General features: G+C 34.1%; 1 protein-coding gene across 5 annotated transcripts in view; it reads left to right on the top strand.

Annotated features, from left to right (window-relative positions):
- The window catches only part of CEP85L (centrosomal protein 85 like), a 218189-nt gene that overhangs the window by 137412 nt on the left and 58584 nt on the right, over positions 1-22193 (top strand). For all 5 annotated transcript variants that reach the window (XM_073893851.1, XM_073893849.1, XM_025864817.2 and 2 more), the window contains 2 exons: positions 10980-11101; positions 21483-21600. In XM_073893851.1, the coding sequence (XP_073749952.1) occupies positions 10980-11101; positions 21483-21600 (240 nt within the window). The remainder of the gene's footprint in view (positions 1-10979; positions 11102-21482; positions 21601-22193) is intronic.

The following is a 22193-nucleotide window of genomic DNA, read 5'->3' as shown; positions in this document are numbered from 1 at the left end:
TTACAAGTTTTGAAAGGTAGTCAGTTGATAGCCTTTCCCTTAAATTAGATGAACTTCTTTGAGAAAATGACCCAAGAACAGGAATTTTGTGGTGAGAGTTGGACTCTGAAACTGGTAAACGTTCAGAGTGATATGAATGGCCACTCTAGCAACTGAAGGAGTAACACTTTTAGTTTCGATCATGTGACCTCTTAAACTGTGTGCTTCTGCGCTAAGATGGGGGAGATATCCTTACCTTAATTTAGGTCTGAGCTTTCATAGAAAGACATTGATTATATCAACATTTAAGACAAGTCTTTGATTACCTCAGGCAAGAACCTCTAAATTATAATAGCTTCTCTTCTTCGGTTATACACTTAGCTCTCTTGAAGCTGTTAGAATGCAAATGCAACTGATCCTTAATTTTTCAACATAGATGCATTCTTGGAAAGGTTATGTAAAATGGATTTTGATATGTGGAATTCATGCTTACCTGTAAAGCAAGAGATGTAAAGTATCCCAGTGGAAAAGAGATTAATAAGCCCAACTTCCTAATATGTAGACATTGTAACTTTTTGTTTTTTTAAGATTTTATTTATTTGTCAGAGGGAGGGAGGGAGTAAGGACAAGCAGGGGGAACTGCAGGCAGTGGAACTGCTGAGCAAGGAGCCTGATGTGGGACTCCATCCTAGGACCCTGGGATCATGACCTGAGCTGAAGGCAGATGCTTAACCAACTGAGCCACGCAGGTGTCCCGGCATCGTAACGTTTTATCTGCAATTTAATGTACTGAGAGTTGTACATTGGTTTTTGTGATACATCTCAGTAAATCTGTACTTCTTCCTTAACCCATCTCCAAATTAAATAGCTAATGTAACAAAACAAAAGGTTGTGAACATCTCATCATCTGCTGTTTTCATTTGCCTCTAGGTTAATTGATCAAGTGTGGTGAGTGGTTTTCAGGACAGCTCTAGTATTGGTAGCAAGAGGATAATTTTGGCACAGTTGTTCATTAGCCTCTCTTGCTAATGTGTTCATTTTTATAGGTTTATTGCTTAGTTGGGATCATGGATATTTGAAGAATTGATTGTTGACTCCAGCATTAATATATTGATGCTTTTAAATCTAGCTTGAAAAAATATCTAAAAATTTAACATTCATATAATTATAAATCTGTGTAATAAATGTTAGAGAACCACAAAGTGCTCTTAAGACTTCACATCTCCAATGTAGAATACAGTATGGCCACTGAACACTGTCTTTCATATGTATCTCTAAAATGCAAACTAAAGTTAGTTATGTGGATTACTCAGAGATTTGCTGGATCTGAAAGAAATGAGGCTAGACCTCAAGGGCAGGAAAGTATGATTTTTATTCAAATGTAAGTTTGTGAATTGATCTTTGAACTATAATCTCTAAAGTGTCTATTTCTTTCTATTACATATATCATTGCTATGAAAATGATAAAATTTTAAGTTATGATAATTTGGGAGATGGTAGCTTTTTATAATTGTAAATTTTTAGATTGCTCAATATTTAGCAAAGATTGTCAGGTTCTGTGCTGAGTACCAGGGATTATGAAAAAAAAATAAGGAAAGGAATCCCTGTCATAATTACTGTCATGATACTGTAATTACAATATCTGCTTGGACCATTGGAAATACTTAGTATTTTTTGTGAAGGCTGAGAAATATACTTGAGGGATTGTATTTTATTCATACTCTTTTGACTGTGTGCTGTAGGCCAGGTGTTGAACTGGACTCTGAGGATTAAAAAAAAATTTCTAACATTTCTGATTCTAGTATTTTTTAGAGAACTACGTGAAGGGATGTTTGAATTGAATAGCAATCAACTTACTCATGTTTTATGCTCTATCTCCTCTCAACAATTTTGCCCTGAGAAGATTTTCCGTCGTTGACTATTGAAATATTTTTTTAAAAAATAGTATTTTTAATATATTGAAAAAGAAAACATTTAATGACCCATAGCTGCACTCTTAGGAAAAAAAAAGTAGCATATGGATGGTAAGCAAAGTCAAATAATCTAACTGATATAAAGTAAAAGTCTACTTCCTCTCTCCCCACCAGCTAACCATCATTAATAGTTCCTTTTGTCCTTTTAGAAAAATCCTTTCATACATTTTAAAATAATATGTAGACATTGCTTTGGTCCTAAAGCACATTTATTATTATGTGTTTTTCTTTTATCTCTTGATAGTAAAATATGATAAAGAACTTGAATACAACATATTTTGGTAATCTTTTAAAAATAAATGAAATATGTTAGTGCTTATGCTACAGCTCTAAGTAGGATCTGGTTCTATAGTGTGGTACATTTGGTATCTATAACCTTGGGCAAGATCCCAGATAAATCCACATTATATTAAATATTTCATTTTGATAGACTTCTCTCCATTTCCATTTCATACGATATTCCTTTCATGAATTGTCAGTTACACCCTTTATTTTTGTTTTCCAGTTTGGTTACCAGTAGAAGCTATCAGATTTGTTAATTACAGTTAGCAAATTAAGTTTATTAAATTCTTCTGTTAATATATTTCATCTTAAATTTTTAAAAAGTAAGTTATAACAAATGGTTTGGATAAGTCTATACTGTTTTATAAGTAAAAATTAATGATTAAATTTGAAGACTTAAGCTTCTTTTTTTTAATCTTCTGATTGATTTGGTTGAGGAAAATGATTTGCTCCTCAGTCTTGGATATACCATTTCCCCCTTCACTTTTGCATTTTGACTATAATGAGATCGTGTTTCATGCATGGATCATTCCTTTGTTGCCATTTTAAAAAACATGCTAATACTAACAAAGATTGCACTTTGTGTTGTGCATCCACAGCAGATTGATTTTTGAGAGAAAAAAGGCCCTTCTTGGGCACCTGGGTGGCTCAGATGGTTAAGCGTCTGCCTTCGGCTCAGGTCATGATCCCAGGGTCCTGGGATCGAGTCCTGCATCGGGCTCCCAGCTCCTTTGGAGCCTGCTTCTCCCTCTGCTTCTCTCTCTCTCTCTCTCTCTCATGAATAAATAAAAATAAAATCTTTAAAAAAAAAAAGGCCCTTCTTCCAAAGGAAAAGAATTAATAGTAATTTAGTTGTTTAGCAAGGTGGAAATAAGTAATATTTTTAGGATTGTCTTTATTTTCATGCACATGTATTTTTAAGATATAAAATATAGGTTTGTATTCATCCTATCAGTTTCTTTTTATATTTTTTTCAAGGTTTTTACCCTTGAAGTAACTTGATATATTTGCATTATTATTTCAGTAAAGCAGATTAGGATGGCAAAGATAGCTAGCATTATAGAATTAGTAATAAAGACAAATTGAAGAAATAATGAGATCGTTAAAACGCAGTTCCTTCTATAATTTAAATTTCAAAAGTCAAGATGCAGACTTTATAATTGTTCATTAAGAAGAGGTTATGGATAGAATATTTTTTTAATATGCTGTTTTGGTTTGAATTTTGTTAGAGAAAATTCATAGTAATACACTATAAATAATTACATGGGCTTAAGATACAGATTTTTTTAATAAATGCACATTTCTTTTAGTAATAATATATGTAAGATATTGATTTTATTTGAAAGCAGAATTCTTTTAGTAATCAAATGATCCATATTTTTCCTACTGTTGTTGAATAAAAAGTTATTTGAATTCTATATGATTTGCGGGGTTTTTTTCATCTTCATTACTGAGCTTTGTGAATTTACTTTTAGGTGAAGTATCATGATTCTTTTACTAAAAGGCACTTGTAGAGTATTGCTTCAGATAGACTATTCCAGGAAACAGGAAGATTTGCTGTGTTATGTGACATGTTGTGAGTGATGAATGAGCTAAGTCAACAAAGGCAAATGAAGGAGAGATAACGAGCTTGACGAACTGCAGAGGCTGCATTGCAGTTAAGTGTGGTAGAACTAGATTATCTAAATTTAACAGTATTTGTCCAGGCTGAAGCCAAAGAATTTTGAGCTATTTTCAGCTGCAATATACTAAGCTTATTTTAGAAGCATGTTTGACCATTAAGTGACATATTTTGGCAACTTTTCACAGCATCTGGGTCTCATCTAAGTAGCATGTATTTGGGATTGTGGATGCCTGCTATCTCTATTCAATTAAAGAGTGGAATTGGCAGTTTACAATAAGAGATGCCTATGTATGTGTTATGGGTCTATAAATCTGGAGGGTTGGGGTCTAGATGCAGAAGAGTAATGATTCTTCTTTGACTAGTAAACTACTGTTTTCTTCTATAAACAACCATTGCAACAGTACATCTTATGCATTTGTAGGAAAACATGTAGATGAGGAATTCCCTTCTCTCCTTGAATTTGATAATTTGAATATAAAATACTTCTTAATCCCAAATATGTCTGGAAAATGTTTACTTACAAAAAGTGTCTTTGTTTCACCTGCACGGATTTTGAAATGTTTGTTACTTTGATGACATCCTTTCTGTTCCATACTTCAAATTAGCTCACACAGTTACATGGCTTTATAATTATCTTTTAGATTTCATGTTCATGTCTAGTTAAAGTTTTATTATTATTTATAAGCTATAAGTATAAATTGTATATTAAGGTACCAATGTCTCCTTTATTACTTATATTGGGTTTAGTCCTGTAGAAACATGACTGACTACTTGAAATTTTCTAAGGAGAACAGCATCACAACAGTAATATTCTATTTTATTGATATGTGAATTTTGATGCATTTTTTTTCCTAGAAATATTCAAAGACCTCTTCAGTGTGTCTTATTCACATTCTATCAAAACACAATACCTATGTTTTCTAGAATATGATATAAATGTGTATTTTACTATCGATACATAACTGCCACAAAATGATATGCCTCTCATGACCAGTTATGATTTATAGAACAGAAATTCTTAATTGTTTTCTAACTATTTGGGGTAAAAATATGTTCAAAAATGTATTGCTAATGAGCTAAATGTGTTTATAATGGGCTATAAAAAATCTATTCCTCTTTTAATATAGGGAGCATGATTGTCCTCTGTCTTGAGAGAGAAACCTTCTATGTTCTAGAGTATTAAAAACTCTTAAGAATTGGTTGTGGGGGGAGGAAAAATAATTTTCCTCTACCTCTCTAAGTTCTTGGCTGAGACTGTTGTAATAAAAGACAGGAGAACAAGAGAAAATACAGAAGTTTATTAACCTGCATACCTCATGTACACATGCAAGATACGCAGGGAAAAATGAGGAACTCATTAAGAGGCAGATTGACAATTCAGGATTAAATACCATATTAATGAGGAAAGTTGGAGTGTAGGATGTAGGCCTCTAAGGGGAAAGGAAATGACTTTTAGGAAAGATGCATGGGCCCTTAGAAGAATAGATGGGAGCTATGATGGTCTGTGAGAAAGTTTGTCTGAGTGTGGTTTCCTCTTCCGTGATGAGAGTCAGTCCTCCCTTGTAGATGAAATTTCCAGGGAGGGGATTTATGACAATTGAGGTCCTTTAGGCAGATAAATGGAGTTCAGAGAAAGTCTCTCCCAACATTTGCTGTTTTTCAAGTGCCCGTGGCTCAAAATAATGTGTCAGAGGGGGGCATATTTTGGGGTAGCATGTCCAGAATTCCTACAGCCATATTTGGGGTGGCATATTCTGCTACCCCTCATCAGTTTTGTTCTTGCATTCTTGGTGTACACCATTTACTTCATCTGGTCTTTTATCTCCTGATTATTTGCAGATGTAAGAGAGCACCAAAGTGATGAAGAGATAGGAAATTATACCATTTTTAGTTTGCATACAAAAAAAGATGGTGAACTGGATTTGCCAACCACTGTTCTATCTAATTTTTCTATTTCAGAAAGACATACTAAAGTCTTCACTGTGATGTAGATTCATTTGTTCATTTTTTTTTAGTTTTATTTATTTGAGTAATCTCTACACCCAGCATGAAGCTCGAACTCATGACCCTGAGATCAAGAGTCATGTGTTCCTGCAACTGAGCCAGCTAGGCACCCCTCTCCATTTATTTTTCATAGTTTTTCTTCATATGAGGTTTATTGTGTCTATTTTATCTTCTTGGTGAATGTTGCTTTTTACCAACAGAAAACTTTCTCGTTTTTTAATTTTTATTTATCTTAGGATTTTTAAAAATATAATCCTTCTTTGGCTAGAATTTTATGACACCCAAGAATGATATTGCCATTCCTGCTTCTCTTTTGTTCATGTTAGCTAGTATTGTGCAAGAGTGTAGTCTGCAAATCACATCAACTCCTAATCCATAATAAAACAAAGAAAACATTTTTTATCTTGGGGCTTGATTTTTCAATAACTTTCACTGTGAAGGTTTTAAGGCAATTTCACTTGGCTGCCTTTCTTTTTGCACGTATGTTAATGTTCCAAAGCTAAGATAGTGCTATCCAGAACTATAAAGTGTGCATTTATGTATTCTCAAGGTTCCTATTGTGTCATTGTCTGGGGAAAAAGCCTCACCCCAGCTGCTTTTGAGTACAGTGCTTGGAAACTAATAGATAATTGTTACTAATAAGATTTTGTAAGTTATCTTCAGCTTATCAAATATGTAGTTAGGAGAAGACAGTTTCTGTTTTATAAATAAAGGGGAGGAAACCTTTAACATTTGCTGACACTTTACTTTGGCAGTTTTTGAAGAATAACCCTCTGAAATGGAACACCTGGCTGGCTCAGTCAGTTAAGCGTCCCGCTTTAGTTCAGGTCATAATCCTGGGGTCCTACGATCCTAGGATTGAGCCCTGCGAGCCCCATGTAATGTCCTGTAGGGCTTCCTGCTAAGCAGGGAATCTGCTCTCCCTCTCTCTCTGCCCCTCCCCCTGCTAGTGCTCTCTCTCTCTCTGTCAAATAACTAAAATCTTAAAAAGGAAAACCAAAAGAATAACCTCTGAGATACTATAACATGGAAATGTGAAGAACTGGTTTGAACATAATCTAATTCCCTTCTTACTCTTCAAATCTTTTAGAACTTACAAAATATGTTTTCAGGGTAGATAACTGATTTTTTCCACATGTACTACAAAACAATCCTATGCTATTTCTGTCAGATTCTCTTTCAGTCTTGCGGAGACTGAAGTCTGAACTGCTCTAAATTATAATAAAAATAAATTTTTACACTTGTTACTTTTCTGTGTATCTTTAGTAGTATAGCATTGTTTATATTGTATGTAAGGTCATAAAGGTACAGTTACTGCCTTGCTATGAGACTTTACAATATGATTTTTTAAAAAAAATCTTTTAAATATCTATTTCAAGTTGCATTTTATAATTTTGTTTAATATAGCTTTATTACATAATAATATGGCCTTATTATAAAAGCCTTAGATGAAAAAATGTCTCCATAATTGTCATTTTTAGTGGTAGGCAGTTATAATAAACAATTTAAAAATTACTTTTAAATTCACTTGCAGCATTTGGTTGTGTGTCAAATTTTGTTCTCCTTTTTATACTCTTTTTATGAATGAGGGTTGAAGTTTAGTAAGGAAGACTATCATGCTGCTGTTTTGGTAAATCTTTGTATGTTACATTTTTTTTTAAATTGAGGTATAATTGACATTTAACATTATATTAGTTTCAGGTGTATAACATAATGATTTGGTATTTGTATACGCTGTGAAATGATCACCACTATGTCTAGTTACCATCCATCACCATACAAAATTACAAAAAAAATTTTCCTTGTGATGGGAACTTGTAATATTTATTAACTCTCAGTACTTTTTAAAAAATATTATTGCATCTTAATTACAGGGGAAAGCTTGCTTTTCCTCATTTTCTTTATTCCCGTTTGCTCAGTTTCATAGCTCAATTTTGATTTGTTTTCCAAAGGGTGTAGATCAAGGGAGCTACAAATCAGATGAATAAATTTTCATATTTTGTTTTATGTATATTCATAGAAGTATCTGGCAAGTACTTTAGCGGTGTATTCTGCAAATGTTTCCAGTGCTGTACACCCAAGTGGTATCATTATTTGCTTTTCTCTTGCAAACCTCCTTTTCTTTCTTTTCACTCACTCTCTTTCTTGATACCAACAAGTGTTTCAAAACAAGAAAAGGCTTCTCCTTAGGAAGTTGTCAGCCATGGGGAAATTCTGTAGCAGATGACTTATGAAGAGTAGAAAAGTTAATGTTTTCTTCACAGGATCATCATCTATTGCCTGGGCACATTTTGTTATTGTTGTTGTTGACTTTTTTGAGCTGTGGGCACTTGTCTTATTGAAATAGGCACAAGATATAGGAGGTAAAACATTGCTTCAGATACTATGGTGTCAGTCATTCCTGATGTGTGATAATTAGAAATGGAGGAAACTTTTTTAGATATTGGGAAGAGGAGACTATAGATCCTTAAAATATCTGAGAAGTATTTTGTTAGGCATGATAACATATACAAAAACCAGTATTTAAAATATCTGTCAACTGGTATCAGGATATTAGTCAATATATAACTCAGTATATATATAAAGTGTATATTCACTTTTAGTCACCAAATAAATGAAACATTTGGTATTATAAATTCTAGCACAAATGGTTTACCAAATCATTCTGATAATTTCCAAATCTTACATTGAGTTTTGGAATTGTTGATATGGTCTTTTATTTTGCTTATTAGCTTTTACTAGTTTTAATGAATTGCTGTTTGAGCCATAACTTGACGAAATAAATTTCAAGTGACTTGCCCACTAAATTGATAGTCATTAAGTAACATGGATTTGCTGTAAGTAGAGACTTTCTCATAATATCAGCAATATTTATGGTGCTGAATCCTTTCTCAGCTCCTAAGAGCAGTTACACTCAAAAATGTTTTCAGGGGCGCCTGGGTGGCTCAGTCGGTTAAGCATCTACCTTTGGCTCCAGTCATGATCCCGGGGACCTGGGGTCAAGCCCCGTATCAGGCTCCCTGCTCAGCAGGGAGTCTGCTTCTCCCTCTCTCTCTCTGCCCCTCCCCCTTCACTCATACTCTGTCTCTCACTTTTTCTCTCTCAAATAAATAAATAAGATCTTAAAAAAATGTTTTCAGCTCTTGTGATGATATGAAATTTTGTGAATACCTTATTTAGGCCATAGTGGACGCAGTGTGGTACTTAAGAGCACATGCTCTTTTGTTGGAGTGCCCAGGTTTGAATCCTAGTTCTGCCAACTAAATATAAGCTGGTAGGTAGTATTGAGATAGGAAAATTTTGGAGGGTTGACTAATGCAGTGTAGGGAACCAAGCAATCAGAAAGGATGCCATTTATGGATGAAGCATCTTGAAAGCCCTTTCTTAATGCCAAGAACTCTTTATTTGTTGAATAGTGGAGAGGACCCTCAGGGGGTTTGGGCAACAGCTAATTACCAACCACAGTAAAAACACTTCATTACTGTAGCAACTAACGTATCTCTACTAGGGCATATGGCTTATTATTAGTCTGGGTTGTATGTTAGGCAAAGGAAAAAGTGAAATTCAGATACAGGATCTCTGACTAAGCTGCCCCTATAACCCTATGTCACTTACACTCCAAATATCTGCGCATATGACAAGTTATGTACCCTGCTATCTCCTGGTTTCTATCCTTCCTAGTCTGTTCATCTTGTTTTGTCTGACTTCTGCCTGAAACATCCTATCCTAGTATTACTTGAAAATCATAATTTAAGGGGTTAATCCAGGACTAGTTGATGTCACAAAATTAGTGGTTTATTCAGAAGTAGGTCTTGCTAGTAACATCTTTGGAAGACAAAGGATAAAAATATCACTGCCATTTGAATTTTCCTAAAGTTGCTTTGGAGTGTTTCTGTAGGGTTGTTTAGCTTGCCAAGGAATTTATGTTCCTACTTGACTTAACAGTTGTATTAGTTTCCTGCAGCTGCCATAACAAAGGATACAAACTTGGGTAGCTTACACAACAGAAATTTATTGTCTCACAGTTCTGGAAGTTAGATGTCCAAAATCAAGGTGTTGGCTGAGTTGTTTTCTTCTGAGGCTTGTGAAGAAGAATCTGTTCCAGGCTGCATTTCTAGTGGTTTCCTGGACAATCTTTTGTATTGCTTGGTGTGTAGACGCATCACTACTATCTCTGCTTTCATTTCAGATGGTGTTCTTTCTGTATCTCTTTACATAGTCGTCTTCTGCGTGTATTTGTGGTCAGATTTCCCCTTTACATAGGACACCAGTCATACTGGATTAGGGCCCACCCCAATGACTTCATCTTAACTTGACTCTATCTGTAAAGGCCCTGTTCCCAAAGAAGGTTACATCTTGAGGTACTTGGGACTTAGGACTTCAACATATCTTTTCAATCTATGACTGTTAGTCAATTCAGGTTTTCTTTTTTTTGTTTCAGTCATAGGAATTTGAGGATATCTGCCATATTGTTTTTTATCAGTGTTGATTTGTTTTAAATATTTGAAATTTCTCTTAAATTCTAAGCAGATTTTTTTCTAAGTTATGTATGTAATTTACACTGGAGACCAGTAATCACCCACCCAGATTATACCTGTGTAAGTCATATTTTCTATAAATATGTTTACTATTTTGTGAAAATATTTTTGCTTATGCAAGTTTAATGTAAATAAATGTGATGTGATGGATGACAATTTGAAATCTGCATACTACAGGTACTATTTTTATTTCCTTATGGAAACCTTTCCTATGTTTGTCTAGTCTAACCATGGAACATTTTCTTATTGTAGTTCTTCCTTAGGCAGTGAGTGATTAATCTCTCATTTCCAGAAAGTTTCCACAAGATAATAAGATCTTATTTATAGTGTTATAATAAGCCAGATTAAATATTCTATTGTCACCAGTTCATTAGACTTGTACTTTTACTTCAGAACTTCTTTGAAATTCCTCAAGTTACTTTGTATTCACAAGTGTGATTTCAGACAGTCTTTAAAAAAAAAAATTAAAGGGAGAGTTCTCCCTTTTTTAATGAAAATCATTAGGAAAATATTAGATATCATTGAAATATTCCCTTTAGACACTTTCAGTATACTTATAATATAAATATATTTGTGCAGGTTTTGACCGGATCGTCTCGTCAAAGTTATTCACCTTCCAGCTATCAGGATTTCAGTAAGTGGGAATCAGTGCTGAAAATAAAAGAAGGACTGCTAAGACAGAAAGAAATTGTAATTGATCGGTGAGTCTGTTTTTTTAAATTACTAAATATTTCAGGCATACAGAAACATAGATTGTGAAAACAAATACCTTTGTATCCACTACTTAGAGTTTAAGAAATAGAATCTTACAAATACATTGATGTCTCATGTCTGTCCCTCCCTCATCCCACCCCCTAAGATCCTCTATGAGGACTGAGGGTTGGTCTGTTGGTCCATCTTTCTGTTTTCTACCACCTTCCTGTTTACATTAGAGTAACTCATTTGGAATCTCCTTTCTGTCTTTCTACATGTAGAAAGTTAGCTGCATTGCTAACGAATTATCAAAACTACAAGCTGTATCTTTGTTTTACATTTGGAAATTATCAAATTGGAAAGGTACTTTAAAATGCTAATACTTTAACTAATGTATGTCAGTTAGATGAAGGCAAAAACTATGAAAATCATGAATGTTTAAAATTAAATGACCTACAGATAAACATTTTAGAAATTTTGGAGGACAGACCAAAGAATTTTGTATTTTTGAGTACCAAAGCTCTGAAATAATTTTTTTATACTTAATAGACAGTCTCCTGATTATTTTGAGCAATAAATGTTAATATTACTTAATTATTATTATCCTTGATATATATTGGTTTTACATAATTTATGCATACTTTAGGGATAGTTAAACTTGTCTATCATGGTAATGGGGAACTCATTTGAGGAGGCATTTTTTTCTTAATGCCAGTTACTGCTTATTTTCATGTGCTTATATGGGATAAAGTAGTAGACATTTTAGCCTTAAAATTAAATCCTAATTCAAACATTTAAATGTATTTAATAGTCAAAATTTCAAAAGATTTTGCTTAAATATTTACCAGTATTAAGCAGGAACTACTGGAGTATAAACTAGAGCACAGACATCTGAACTTTTTGTTCTCTGCTATGTTCCCAGTATCTTGAACAGAGCCTGGCACATGGTATATGCTTAACGCTTGATATTTGTGAGGCAGGAGGAAAGAACTTGAGAGATAAGTTGACCAGAGTAAAGCCATTTTGATTTTAGGCTGACCCTTAACCTAAAAATCAGCAAGCCAAGAAAAGAGTCACAAGATCTGACTCATGGGAAACCACAAGACCCCACTCTGTCCAGCAGTAAAAGCCACATATACTGGACATTCTTAAAATTGCTCCATGTGGGTAATTCCAAAACTCTAAGACAGTGGACAAACTAATTGCCCAATATGAATGATAAGCCCAAAGTTAAAGAGTAAGCTCCTTCCTGTGTGGTTAGCTAATTAAAAAAAAAAAATATATATATTTATATACATATATATATATATATATATAAAATCCTTTGTTAGGGGCGGGGCACCTGGGTGGCTTAGTTAGTTAAGTGTCTGCCTTTGGCTCAGTTCATGATTCCAGCATCCTGGGATTGAGACCTGCATTGGACTCCCTGCTCAGTGAGGAACCTTGTTCTCCCTGTCCCTCTGCCGCTCCCCTTCCTTGTACTGTCTCTCTCTGTCAAATAAATAAATAAAATCTTAAAAAAAGAAAAAGAAAAGAAAATGCTTCATTAGAGGCAAAGGGTGGGGAGGTCTTCTTGCTCACCTGGGAGGAGAGACCACTATTTCGTGAAGTAGAAGCTTTCTTATTTCTGTACTTAATAAATCTTTTCCCCTTTCCCTAAATGGCTTGCCCTTGAATTCTTTTCTCACACAAAATCAAGAATCCTGTTGGCAATGGGCCTAAGGCCCTCCCTCTTGAGGATCTGCCTCTCTGGCGTCACTTATATACTTAATAAATGAATGAAGATTCTAGAAGATACTTTTGATTGATTTTATGAAAAAGCTATTTAAAAATATTAGATATTTCTAGTACAAGTGAATTTTATGTATGGATATAGACCCCAATGGATATATATTTTGTACACTTAGAATTTGATTCACTGTACATACTTGAAATTAATACTTTTTTAAACAGACTGAAATTCAAGATTTTATTAATATGGATGTACTCTCTTTCAAACAATTAGAATTAATTGGCTTTTATTATTTTTTGAACACCATTATAATTACCATTCCATTTGGTATAAGTTAATAGGTGTCTTAGTTAATTTGGGTTGCTATAAGAAAATACCATAGCCTGCGTGGCTTATAAACAACAGAAATTTATTTCTCCCAGTTCTGGAGACAGAATTCCAAGATCAAGGCACGAGTCTTATTGTCTGGTGAGGGCCTTTTTCCTATTTCATAGATGGCTGTTTTCTTGCTGTAACCTCACATGGTAAAAAGGGGCAAGGGAATTCCTTGGGGCCTCTTTTATAAAGGCACTAATCCTATTCATGAGGGCTCCACTCTCCTGACCTAATCACCTCCCACAGGCCCCCAGCCGCTGTATATCATCACATTGGGCATTAGGACTTAATATATAAATTTGGTGGTGGGACACAAACAATCAGTCTGTGCTAGTTAGAAATGCATATAAGTACCAACATAATCTATTAAAAATATATATTTCCTAATTTTTATACTGCAGAAGGATACTAAGGAAATAATCCAGAATAACTCAAGTGTCTCAATTTTGCAGTTCTTTATCCAGTCTCATTCATCTATGCAGTGCCCTTCTTATACCTAAGTTTTAGAGAGTGAGGATTAAATTAATGAATGTATATAAAAGCCCTAATAGGGCCCAATGCATAGGCGGCACCAATAGCAAACAGTAGCCACAGATACATGATTTGTAAAATAATAGTTATGTTTCTGTGCTTGTCTTTCCTCAGTAGACTGAGCCCCCTCACAGAAAAGACTGTTTTTATACATTTCATTACTCATAATAGGTACTCACCACCGTTCACTCCAGAAATAGCTTCATTTTTAATGGAAAAAAGGTTAAGGTTGCTGGTTAACCTGTGCTGTTACTGGTACTAGTAGTTCTTTTAATAGTTTGCCTTTTGTAATTGCTTAGCTTTTGCTACTGGATTGATCAGATAAAATTTAGGGGTAAGTCAGTGCCCTTGAGACTGATCCAGAGAGGAACCCCTTGTATCTTCTGCAATGACATAGTAAGTTAACGCTATTAGTAAATGACACTGGCAGCATAGAGAGGAATTCTCATTTTGTTATTGCAATTTGCAGTATGTATGTTTCTTATTTAATTGCGCTTGAAAATAAAATCATATTGTAATTATACTAGTAAGCTTTTAAAATTAGTATTGTGTTCTTTGGTATAGTGTGGATACTTTTTTTTTATTGAATTCATAATGTCCTTCTAATTGCTTTTTAAGCTAAGATTTATGATCAGATTTCTCAAAGCAAAGCCAAGATGTGCATACCATAGTTACTAAAAATTATTGAAACTCCAGCCTTAGAGATTTGATCAATTAACATGTGAGATTTTGTTCATCACAATTTATAGTACATGCCTTTTACTTTGAGAGGGACCCCATAATGCAAGAGTAGGTATTTTCCATCACAGGTGTTGAAGTGAGATTTGATTATTTTTATCAGCTGATTTGAGCATTTAAGTACAGTTTTAATAGTTCATTTCTACTTAAGTTTTTTTTGGTTGTTTATACCTAGGTATATAGTATTTTAGAATTTCTAAATCCACAGTTGATCATTGAACAACGTGGGGGTTAGGGATCCTGACCCCCTGCACAGTTGAAAATCCATGTATAACTACCTATTTCCCAAAACTTAAGTACTGATAGTCTACTGTTGACCTGAAGCCTTACTGATAACATAGTCAATCAATGCGTACATTGTGTGTTGTATGTATTATATATTGTACTCTTACAGCAAACTAGAGAAAAGAAAATGTTATTAAGAAAATCATAAGGAAGAAAAATACATTTAATAGTATTGTAGTATATTTATTGGAAAAATTTGCATGTAAGTGGATCTATGCAGTTCAAACCTGTGTTGTTCCAGGAATCTTGTATATTCTGTTTCAGTCCCATCTACTGCATTGCAATCATTTTTAACACTAAATACCTTAAGTTAGCATCAGACTCCATAGATTTAAGGGCACATAGTCCCCAACAAGACTGCATAACTTCAGATGCCAGTTTGAAGGTGGCATCCCCAGGCCACCCACACTTCTAACCAACTGGTTGCAAATCTGGCTAGTTCCCAGAATTTTTATTGTAGTTTCATTGTGTAGGCATGATTGATCGGATCATTGGCCACATGACTGAACTCATTCTCCAGCCTCCTTCTTTCCCTGGAAGTTGGACTGGCTCAAAGTCACACAACCCCCTAGTTATGTGGTTGGTTTTTTGGTGAATAGTCCCCATCCTAAAGCTGTTATCTAGGGCCCATGAGTTGCTGCGTTAGCATAAATGCATGTCTTCCAGGGGGTTTAGGAATAACAAACACTCCCAAGGATTTAGAGTCTCCTTCCCAGGAACCAAGAACAAAGGCTGTTTCTTTATTATTCTTTATTATCGATTCTTCATTATTTACAGAATCTTAAGATTTGTAGATAAGTGCATAAGAATCATTTTTAATATACCTTGGGAGTATTTTCAAGTTAATATACTTAGCTTTGGTTGGCAGGCCCACCTGCCTTTTCTTTAATACAATCATCCTCTTTCCATCAAATTAAAAAATACTGACAAAGTATATTTAGAACTACATTTCAAAATTAAAGCCCAGGGCCATATTTTGTATTGTCCCAAAATGTGTGAAAGTTGATTTTGGAAGCTAAGGGTGAGGAGATAGGTTCTTCAAAACTGTGTTTTATCCCTTGTTTATAGTACTAGAAGTAGTTCGAAAATGTGGAATAGGGGACATGGTTGTAAGTTTTTCCTTTTATGTGCCCGCTTTTGAAACAGTTTGGGGAAAAAGGAAATACATGGAAAATTAAAAGAATAAAATCTCATTGGTCTTTCTCTTCCCACCCTAGACCTTTGGCCACCTGTGCCTTTATTTCAGCCCCCCTCTCACTTTTTATTTTGGTAATGCATGGGGGATGTCTCTTTGATAACCATTTCTGATAAATTATTTAACATGGCTATTGAGCATAATTCATTTGGTGGTAATATCCATAATGGCTTTAAAAGCCATTAATGATATTAAAACTCACAATGGGAACTTTTCAGAAACCAAACTTAATTATAAAAGGAAAGGAGCCTTCTCAAAAGGAACCTGCTCTAAACCTATCTCAAAAGATACATGCTTTTGCTTTTTTGTCTTTTCTCATCTAGAGACTGAATCTGTGCATGTTCTTACTTGTTCACTGGATCAGGGACAGGATCACTGCAGTTCTGGCTAGGTCCAGTATCTCCTTTAGTAACAGGTTTTGTAGCAGCTCCTTGATTTTTCAGTTTTGACTTAATTTTTTAAACCTATTTTCTGATTAATAAAGGCCATATTTGTTAAGTATTCTCGATTCCTTTCTTGTTGTGTTGTAGTGACAGTCCCCAATCTGGTCAGGACCTCACCATCTGTTTCAGTCAATTCCTGGGCAAAAGGAATGGCTGGCACTCGGTGGGTACCCAGAAGCTTCTCCAGCTCTCATCTTTCTTTTCTTTTTTTTTTTTAACTTTGATGAAAACAATCACATAACATGAAACCTATCCTCTTAACACATCTTTAAATATGCAGTACAGTTTTAGCTTTATGCATATTTTTTTTTACATTAGATCTCTAGAATTTTTTCAATTTGCATGACTGAAATTCTGTACCCATTCAATAACAACTCATTTCCTCCTTACTCCAGCCCATGGAAACCATCATTCTACTTTCTGCTTCTATAAGCTTGACCACTTTTTCTCTCTCTCTTTTTTTTTTTAGTATTGTAGGATAGGAAAATGTTTTCCTCAGTCTCGGCCCTTTAGGGTTCCTTTGCTGGATCTGGGAATTAAACTCACAAAGACAGATTAACAATAGAAAAGCATACAGATTTATTTAATACAAGTTTTTTATGTGACTCAGGAGCCTTTATGGGGAAGTAAAAACCCCAAGTAGGCTTGTTGAAGAATGGACAGTCATGGGGGCAATATGCTAGTTTAAGGAGTATGAGGTAATTGTATAGTAAACTGGGGGAAATTTAGCAAGGCTTGCTTGGTAGGATTCTTCTTTGTGTCCTTTAGTCTTCAGAGATAGGGATGCACCTTTCCCTAAACCCTCTGGTTTAGGGAGGCACTCTCCGCTTGAGATTTTTGTGACCTGTTTATGGAAGAAGGGCAAGGGTGAGGAGGAGGTCACAGTGACCTTTCTGCTTTTGCCATTTTCTTAAACTCCTGTGCCTTAAAACACTCAATATGCCAAGGTGCCGTATTTGGGGGTGGCATGTCCTAAACCCCATCAAATCCTCATAAAAGTGGAATCATGCAGTATTTGTCCCGTTATGACTGCTTATTGCACCTAGTGTAATGTCTTAAATGTTCATCCATGTTGTAGCCTATGACAGAATTTTCTTCTGTTTTTTTAAACTGAGTAATAGTTCATTGTATGTATATATGATATTTTTCTTCATCCATTTATTGGTAGATGGACATTTAGGTTGTTTCCATCTCTTGTCTACTGTGTGTATCACCTTTGTTTGTAAAATATTTTTGGCTGATATATACTTCCTGATTGGCAGTTATTTTCTTTCAGCACTCTGAAGATATTATTCCATTGTCTCTGGTTTCTCTTAAGAAGTCATCCACAAGTCTTATTGCTGCCAGATTGAATGCACTCTGTTATTTTTTGGATTTAGGTATTTTTTCCATTTGTTCTCAGCAGTTTTACTGTAATGGGCCTATGTGTGGTTTTCATCATATTCGGTATTCTTGGGGATTGAAGTACTTCTTGATTCCAGTTTGATGTTTTTCATCAGTTTTGGAAAATCCTTGGTCTTTATCTCTTCCAATATTGTATTTCTGTTTCTACTAGGACTGCAAATATAATATGTTCGACTCTATCACAATTTCTCATGTCTTTTTCTTCTTTTATTAAGAAAAGTAGGGAAGAGGAAGGAAGGAAAGGAGGAAAGCCAGTGATTTTAAATGTTTAACCTAAGAAGGCCAGTAAAAGAATAGTAAACATAAAAGAGAACAAAGGAAATAATAAAACTAAGGGCAGAAATTAATCAAATGGATAAATCTCTAGTTCTACTAATCAGGGAAAAAGAGATAGACTCAAAATTTTAGGAATAAAAAGCAACATAATTATAGAGAGAGGTTTTAAATCATTGTTAGAAACTTATATCAATAAATCTGAACACATAAAAGAAAATGAGTAATTTTAAAGGAATAGCAAAATTGACTCAAAAAGGAATGGAAAACTCGCATAAACCAATAATGTTCAAGAAATATAATAAGATGATATTAACTAGGCTTCTTGAGGAGATCATTTCACAACATACACACATCATTATGTTATATACAATCATTGTTACACACCTGAAACTAATATGTCATTTACACTTCACTTAAAAAAAATAATCAGCAATTATAAGTCTTCTAGATCTAACTGGTTTTAGGAGTAAGGTTTGCAGAACTGTGTCATTATATTTAAAGTGGTTTTTGTTTGTTTTGTTTTGTTTTTGTAGGTAGCATATAGTTGAATCTTTCTTTTTATCCATTCTAACAGTGTCTGCTTTTTAACTGGAGTTATTTAGACCAGTTACATTTTGTGATTATTGGTATGTTCGAGTTTAAATCTCCCATCTTGCTGTTTGTTTTCTGATTGTGCCATCTGTTTTGTTCCCCCTTTTTTTCTCTTGAATTAGTTGAGTGTTTTTTTGAATAATTCCCTTTATGTCCTTTGTTGGCTTAATTTGCTATAACTCTTTTTTGAGTTATTCTAGTGGTTGCTGTAGAGTTTATAATATACATCTTTAAAGTGCAGTAGTCTACCCTTAAGCAGTATCATATTACTATACTGCTTCATGTACAACATAAGAATCTTAGGAAACGTGGAGCAAGTCAAGAATACATTCCAGAAAAAAAAAAAAGAGTGAATCTTATGAAAATATACTTCCAGTTTTCTTCTCCCAGTCTGTGAGCTATTTTGTCATACATTTTACTTCTACAAAGACTATATAAACCCCACAGTACATTGTGGCTTTGTTGGTGTGTTTGCTTTACACAGTCTATTTATCTTTTAAAGAGATTTAAATAATAACGGTAACATATTTGTCCATGTAGTTATCATTTTTGGTGCTCTTCTTTCTTTTGTGTAGATCCAGGTTTTCATTTGGTATTTTCCTTTTGCCTGGAGGTGTTCCTTTATCATTCTTTGTAGCTGAAGTGTGCTGTGATAGATTCTTTCAGCTTTCAAGTTTTCAAAAAAGCCTGTTTCACCTCTGTCTTTGATATTTTCATTAGGTGAAGGATCTAGGTTGATAGTTGTTATTTTGCTTTAAATTTACCTTGAGTAAAAAAAAATTCGCTAGATTGATAGCTTTTAAATTTTAGTACTTTAATGTAATACTTTAAAGTACTGTCTTCTTGTTTGCATTATTTCAGATGAGACATCTGCTATTTTGTTTACCTTTTTCTCTCTGAATGAGTTTATCTTTTGTTCTCTGACTACTTTTAGGATTTTCTCTTTATCACCAATGTTAAGCCATTTGATTAAGATGTTCCTTGGTTTAGTTTTCTTCATGTTACTTGTCCTTGGGGTACTCTGGTCTTCTTAGATCTGTGGGTATATAGTTCTCATCAAGTTTGGAAGCATATTGGCCAGTTTTCTACAAAATATTTGTCCCTCCCTCCCCACTTTAGGGATTCTAATTACATGTATGTTCAGTCTCAAAGAAATCCCACAGCTCACTGATGGGCTTGAGTTTTTTTCATTTGTCTTTTTTCTCTATTTCTTTCTGGATAGTTTTTATTGCTATGTCTTTGAATTCACTAATCTGCAAATTCTAATCTGCTTTTAATCCCATTCAGGATAATATTTATGTTTTCCATGTCTTTACTTAACATAATCGATCTAGTTTTTTGAACATATGAAAACAGTTGTAATAACCAATTTAGAGTCTTTGTCTGTTGATTCTATCATCTGTACCAGTTCTGGTTCACTTTCAATTGACAATTTATTAACTATTATTAACTATTAACTATTTATTAACTATTTGATGTTTTCTATGTGAATTTTCTTAAAGGATGGTGTATCTAAAAAATTAAATGGCTCTGAATAGAGTAAGCTCTCTGATACAGTCTAAAACATATAACCTAACTTGCTCCAAAAGTTACTTTGTAAGTAATTTTGGAAAATACCGAGCTATTTGTTTACCCACATACTTTTTCTTAAAAGCTCTTTCTTCCTCATAACCTTATTATGAGACTTGTATTAAAGTTTGGAAGATTAGCAATAAAGCTCTTATATAAATTACATATTACATATAAAGATTACATATAAAGCTCTTAACCTGATGCCTGGTACATAAGTTTTCAAATACAGTTGACCCTGAACAACACAGGTTTGAACTACATGGGTCCACTTATATGTGGATTTTTTCCAAAAAATGCAGAACTATAAATTTATTTTCTGTTCCTTATGATTTTCTTAACATTTTCTCTAGCTTTATTGTAAGAATACAGTATATAATACATAAAGCGTACAAAAATGTTAGTCAACTGTTTACATTATTAGTAAGGCTTCCAGTCAGCAGTAGGTTATTAGTAGTTAAATTTGGGGAGTCAAATATTATATGCAGATTTTCAACTGTGTGGCTGGGCAGGGGGTCAGGGGTCAGTACCTGTACATTCCCCACATTATTCAGGTGTCAGCTGTATAAAGGATACATAAACACAGAAGTTCAATAACTTGATTAAAGTAAGCAATGAGCTGCTGAGGAAAGATTAGAACTTCATGGTGTCTGTTTCCAACATGAAGTTATGTTAAAGTGAAATGTCTGAGCTATCCAAAGATCTAAATCTGTCACCAAGTGAGTTCTCCATCATTGGTGATGGTTATGTGTAGACTGTGTAACCTCTAGGATGTTGTTGAGAAGATGCAGGCATAGAATAATAGCATTTGGGCTAGATGATATTTATGAAAATACCTTTCATCCCTGACAGTGAGATTCTCAGAAATGACAGTGTTTAAGTATTAAACAGAATTTGTATGAATGAAAATGGATTTTAAGGTAAAGGCATTCCAAACTGAGGACATAACATTTATTATATTAGGTAACAAGAAGAAAGCAAGCAAAACATGACTTTGTTACTATCTAAGAAGAGTAGTCTACTAAAGATTATATTTTATAAAATGTCAGAAGTATTCTACATTATAAACTTTTTCTGTGGTCCACATAACTCATTGTACTGTGGTTTTTAAAAATTCCCTGTTATGAATGTTAAGGTTGATAATACTTTTAACTCTTATATCAGATTTTTAGGATACTTAAAATTCTGCTTTTAACAGTCCCTTAGAAAAGCATATTCTTTATAATGTCACCTCAATTTATGTTTTGCAGGCAGAAGCAACAGATTACCCACCTACATGAGAGGATAAGGGATAATGAATTACGGGCACAACATGCCATGTTAGGACATTATGTAAACTGCGAAGATTCTTATGTGGCTGGTTTGCAGGTAAGATATAAGAATTTTGTAGTTGTTTTATTAATAAAGCATGTGTTAATTATATAATTAGCTTGCAAGATTAGGATGCTTTTTAATCCATTCACATGGTTCATATTTATATACATAGTAAAAGATGTCCAAGAACTGTTTTCCAAATGTCCAGTTCATATCCCGTCCCCACACACATAAGGAATTACTGTTATCAGTTTCTAGTGTATCCTTCCAGAATTGATGTATATCACTAGCAGATATAAATGTATTTTATCCCTGTATCTTCACAAAAAGTATCAAAATATATACATTATCCAGCACCTTTTTTCCCTTTACATTACATAAAATTATTTAAAATACAGTGATTATAAAAGCAGAAACAGACTCATAAATACAGAGAACAAGCTGATGGTTGCCTGGGGGAATGGGCAGAATAGGTGAAGGGGAGTGGGAAGTACAGGCTTCCTGTTATGGAGTGAATAAGTCTTGGGAGATGAAAGGTGCAGGATAGGGAATGCAGTCAATGGTACTGTAATAATGTATGACAGATGGCAGCTACACTTGTGGTGAGCACAGCATAACATACAGACTTGTTGAATCACAGTCTTGTA

The sequence above is a fragment of the Callorhinus ursinus genome, unplaced genomic scaffold (genome assembly GCF_003265705.2).
Source record: "Callorhinus ursinus isolate GAN/ISIS: 27379988/994484 unplaced genomic scaffold, GSC_fseal_2.0 scaffold6, whole genome shotgun sequence".
NCBI classification, from domain to species: Eukaryota; Metazoa; Chordata; class Mammalia; order Carnivora; family Otariidae; genus Callorhinus; species Callorhinus ursinus.
The sequence above is the reverse complement of the archived record's forward strand: the minus strand, read 5'-3'. Positions and strand labels throughout refer to the sequence as shown.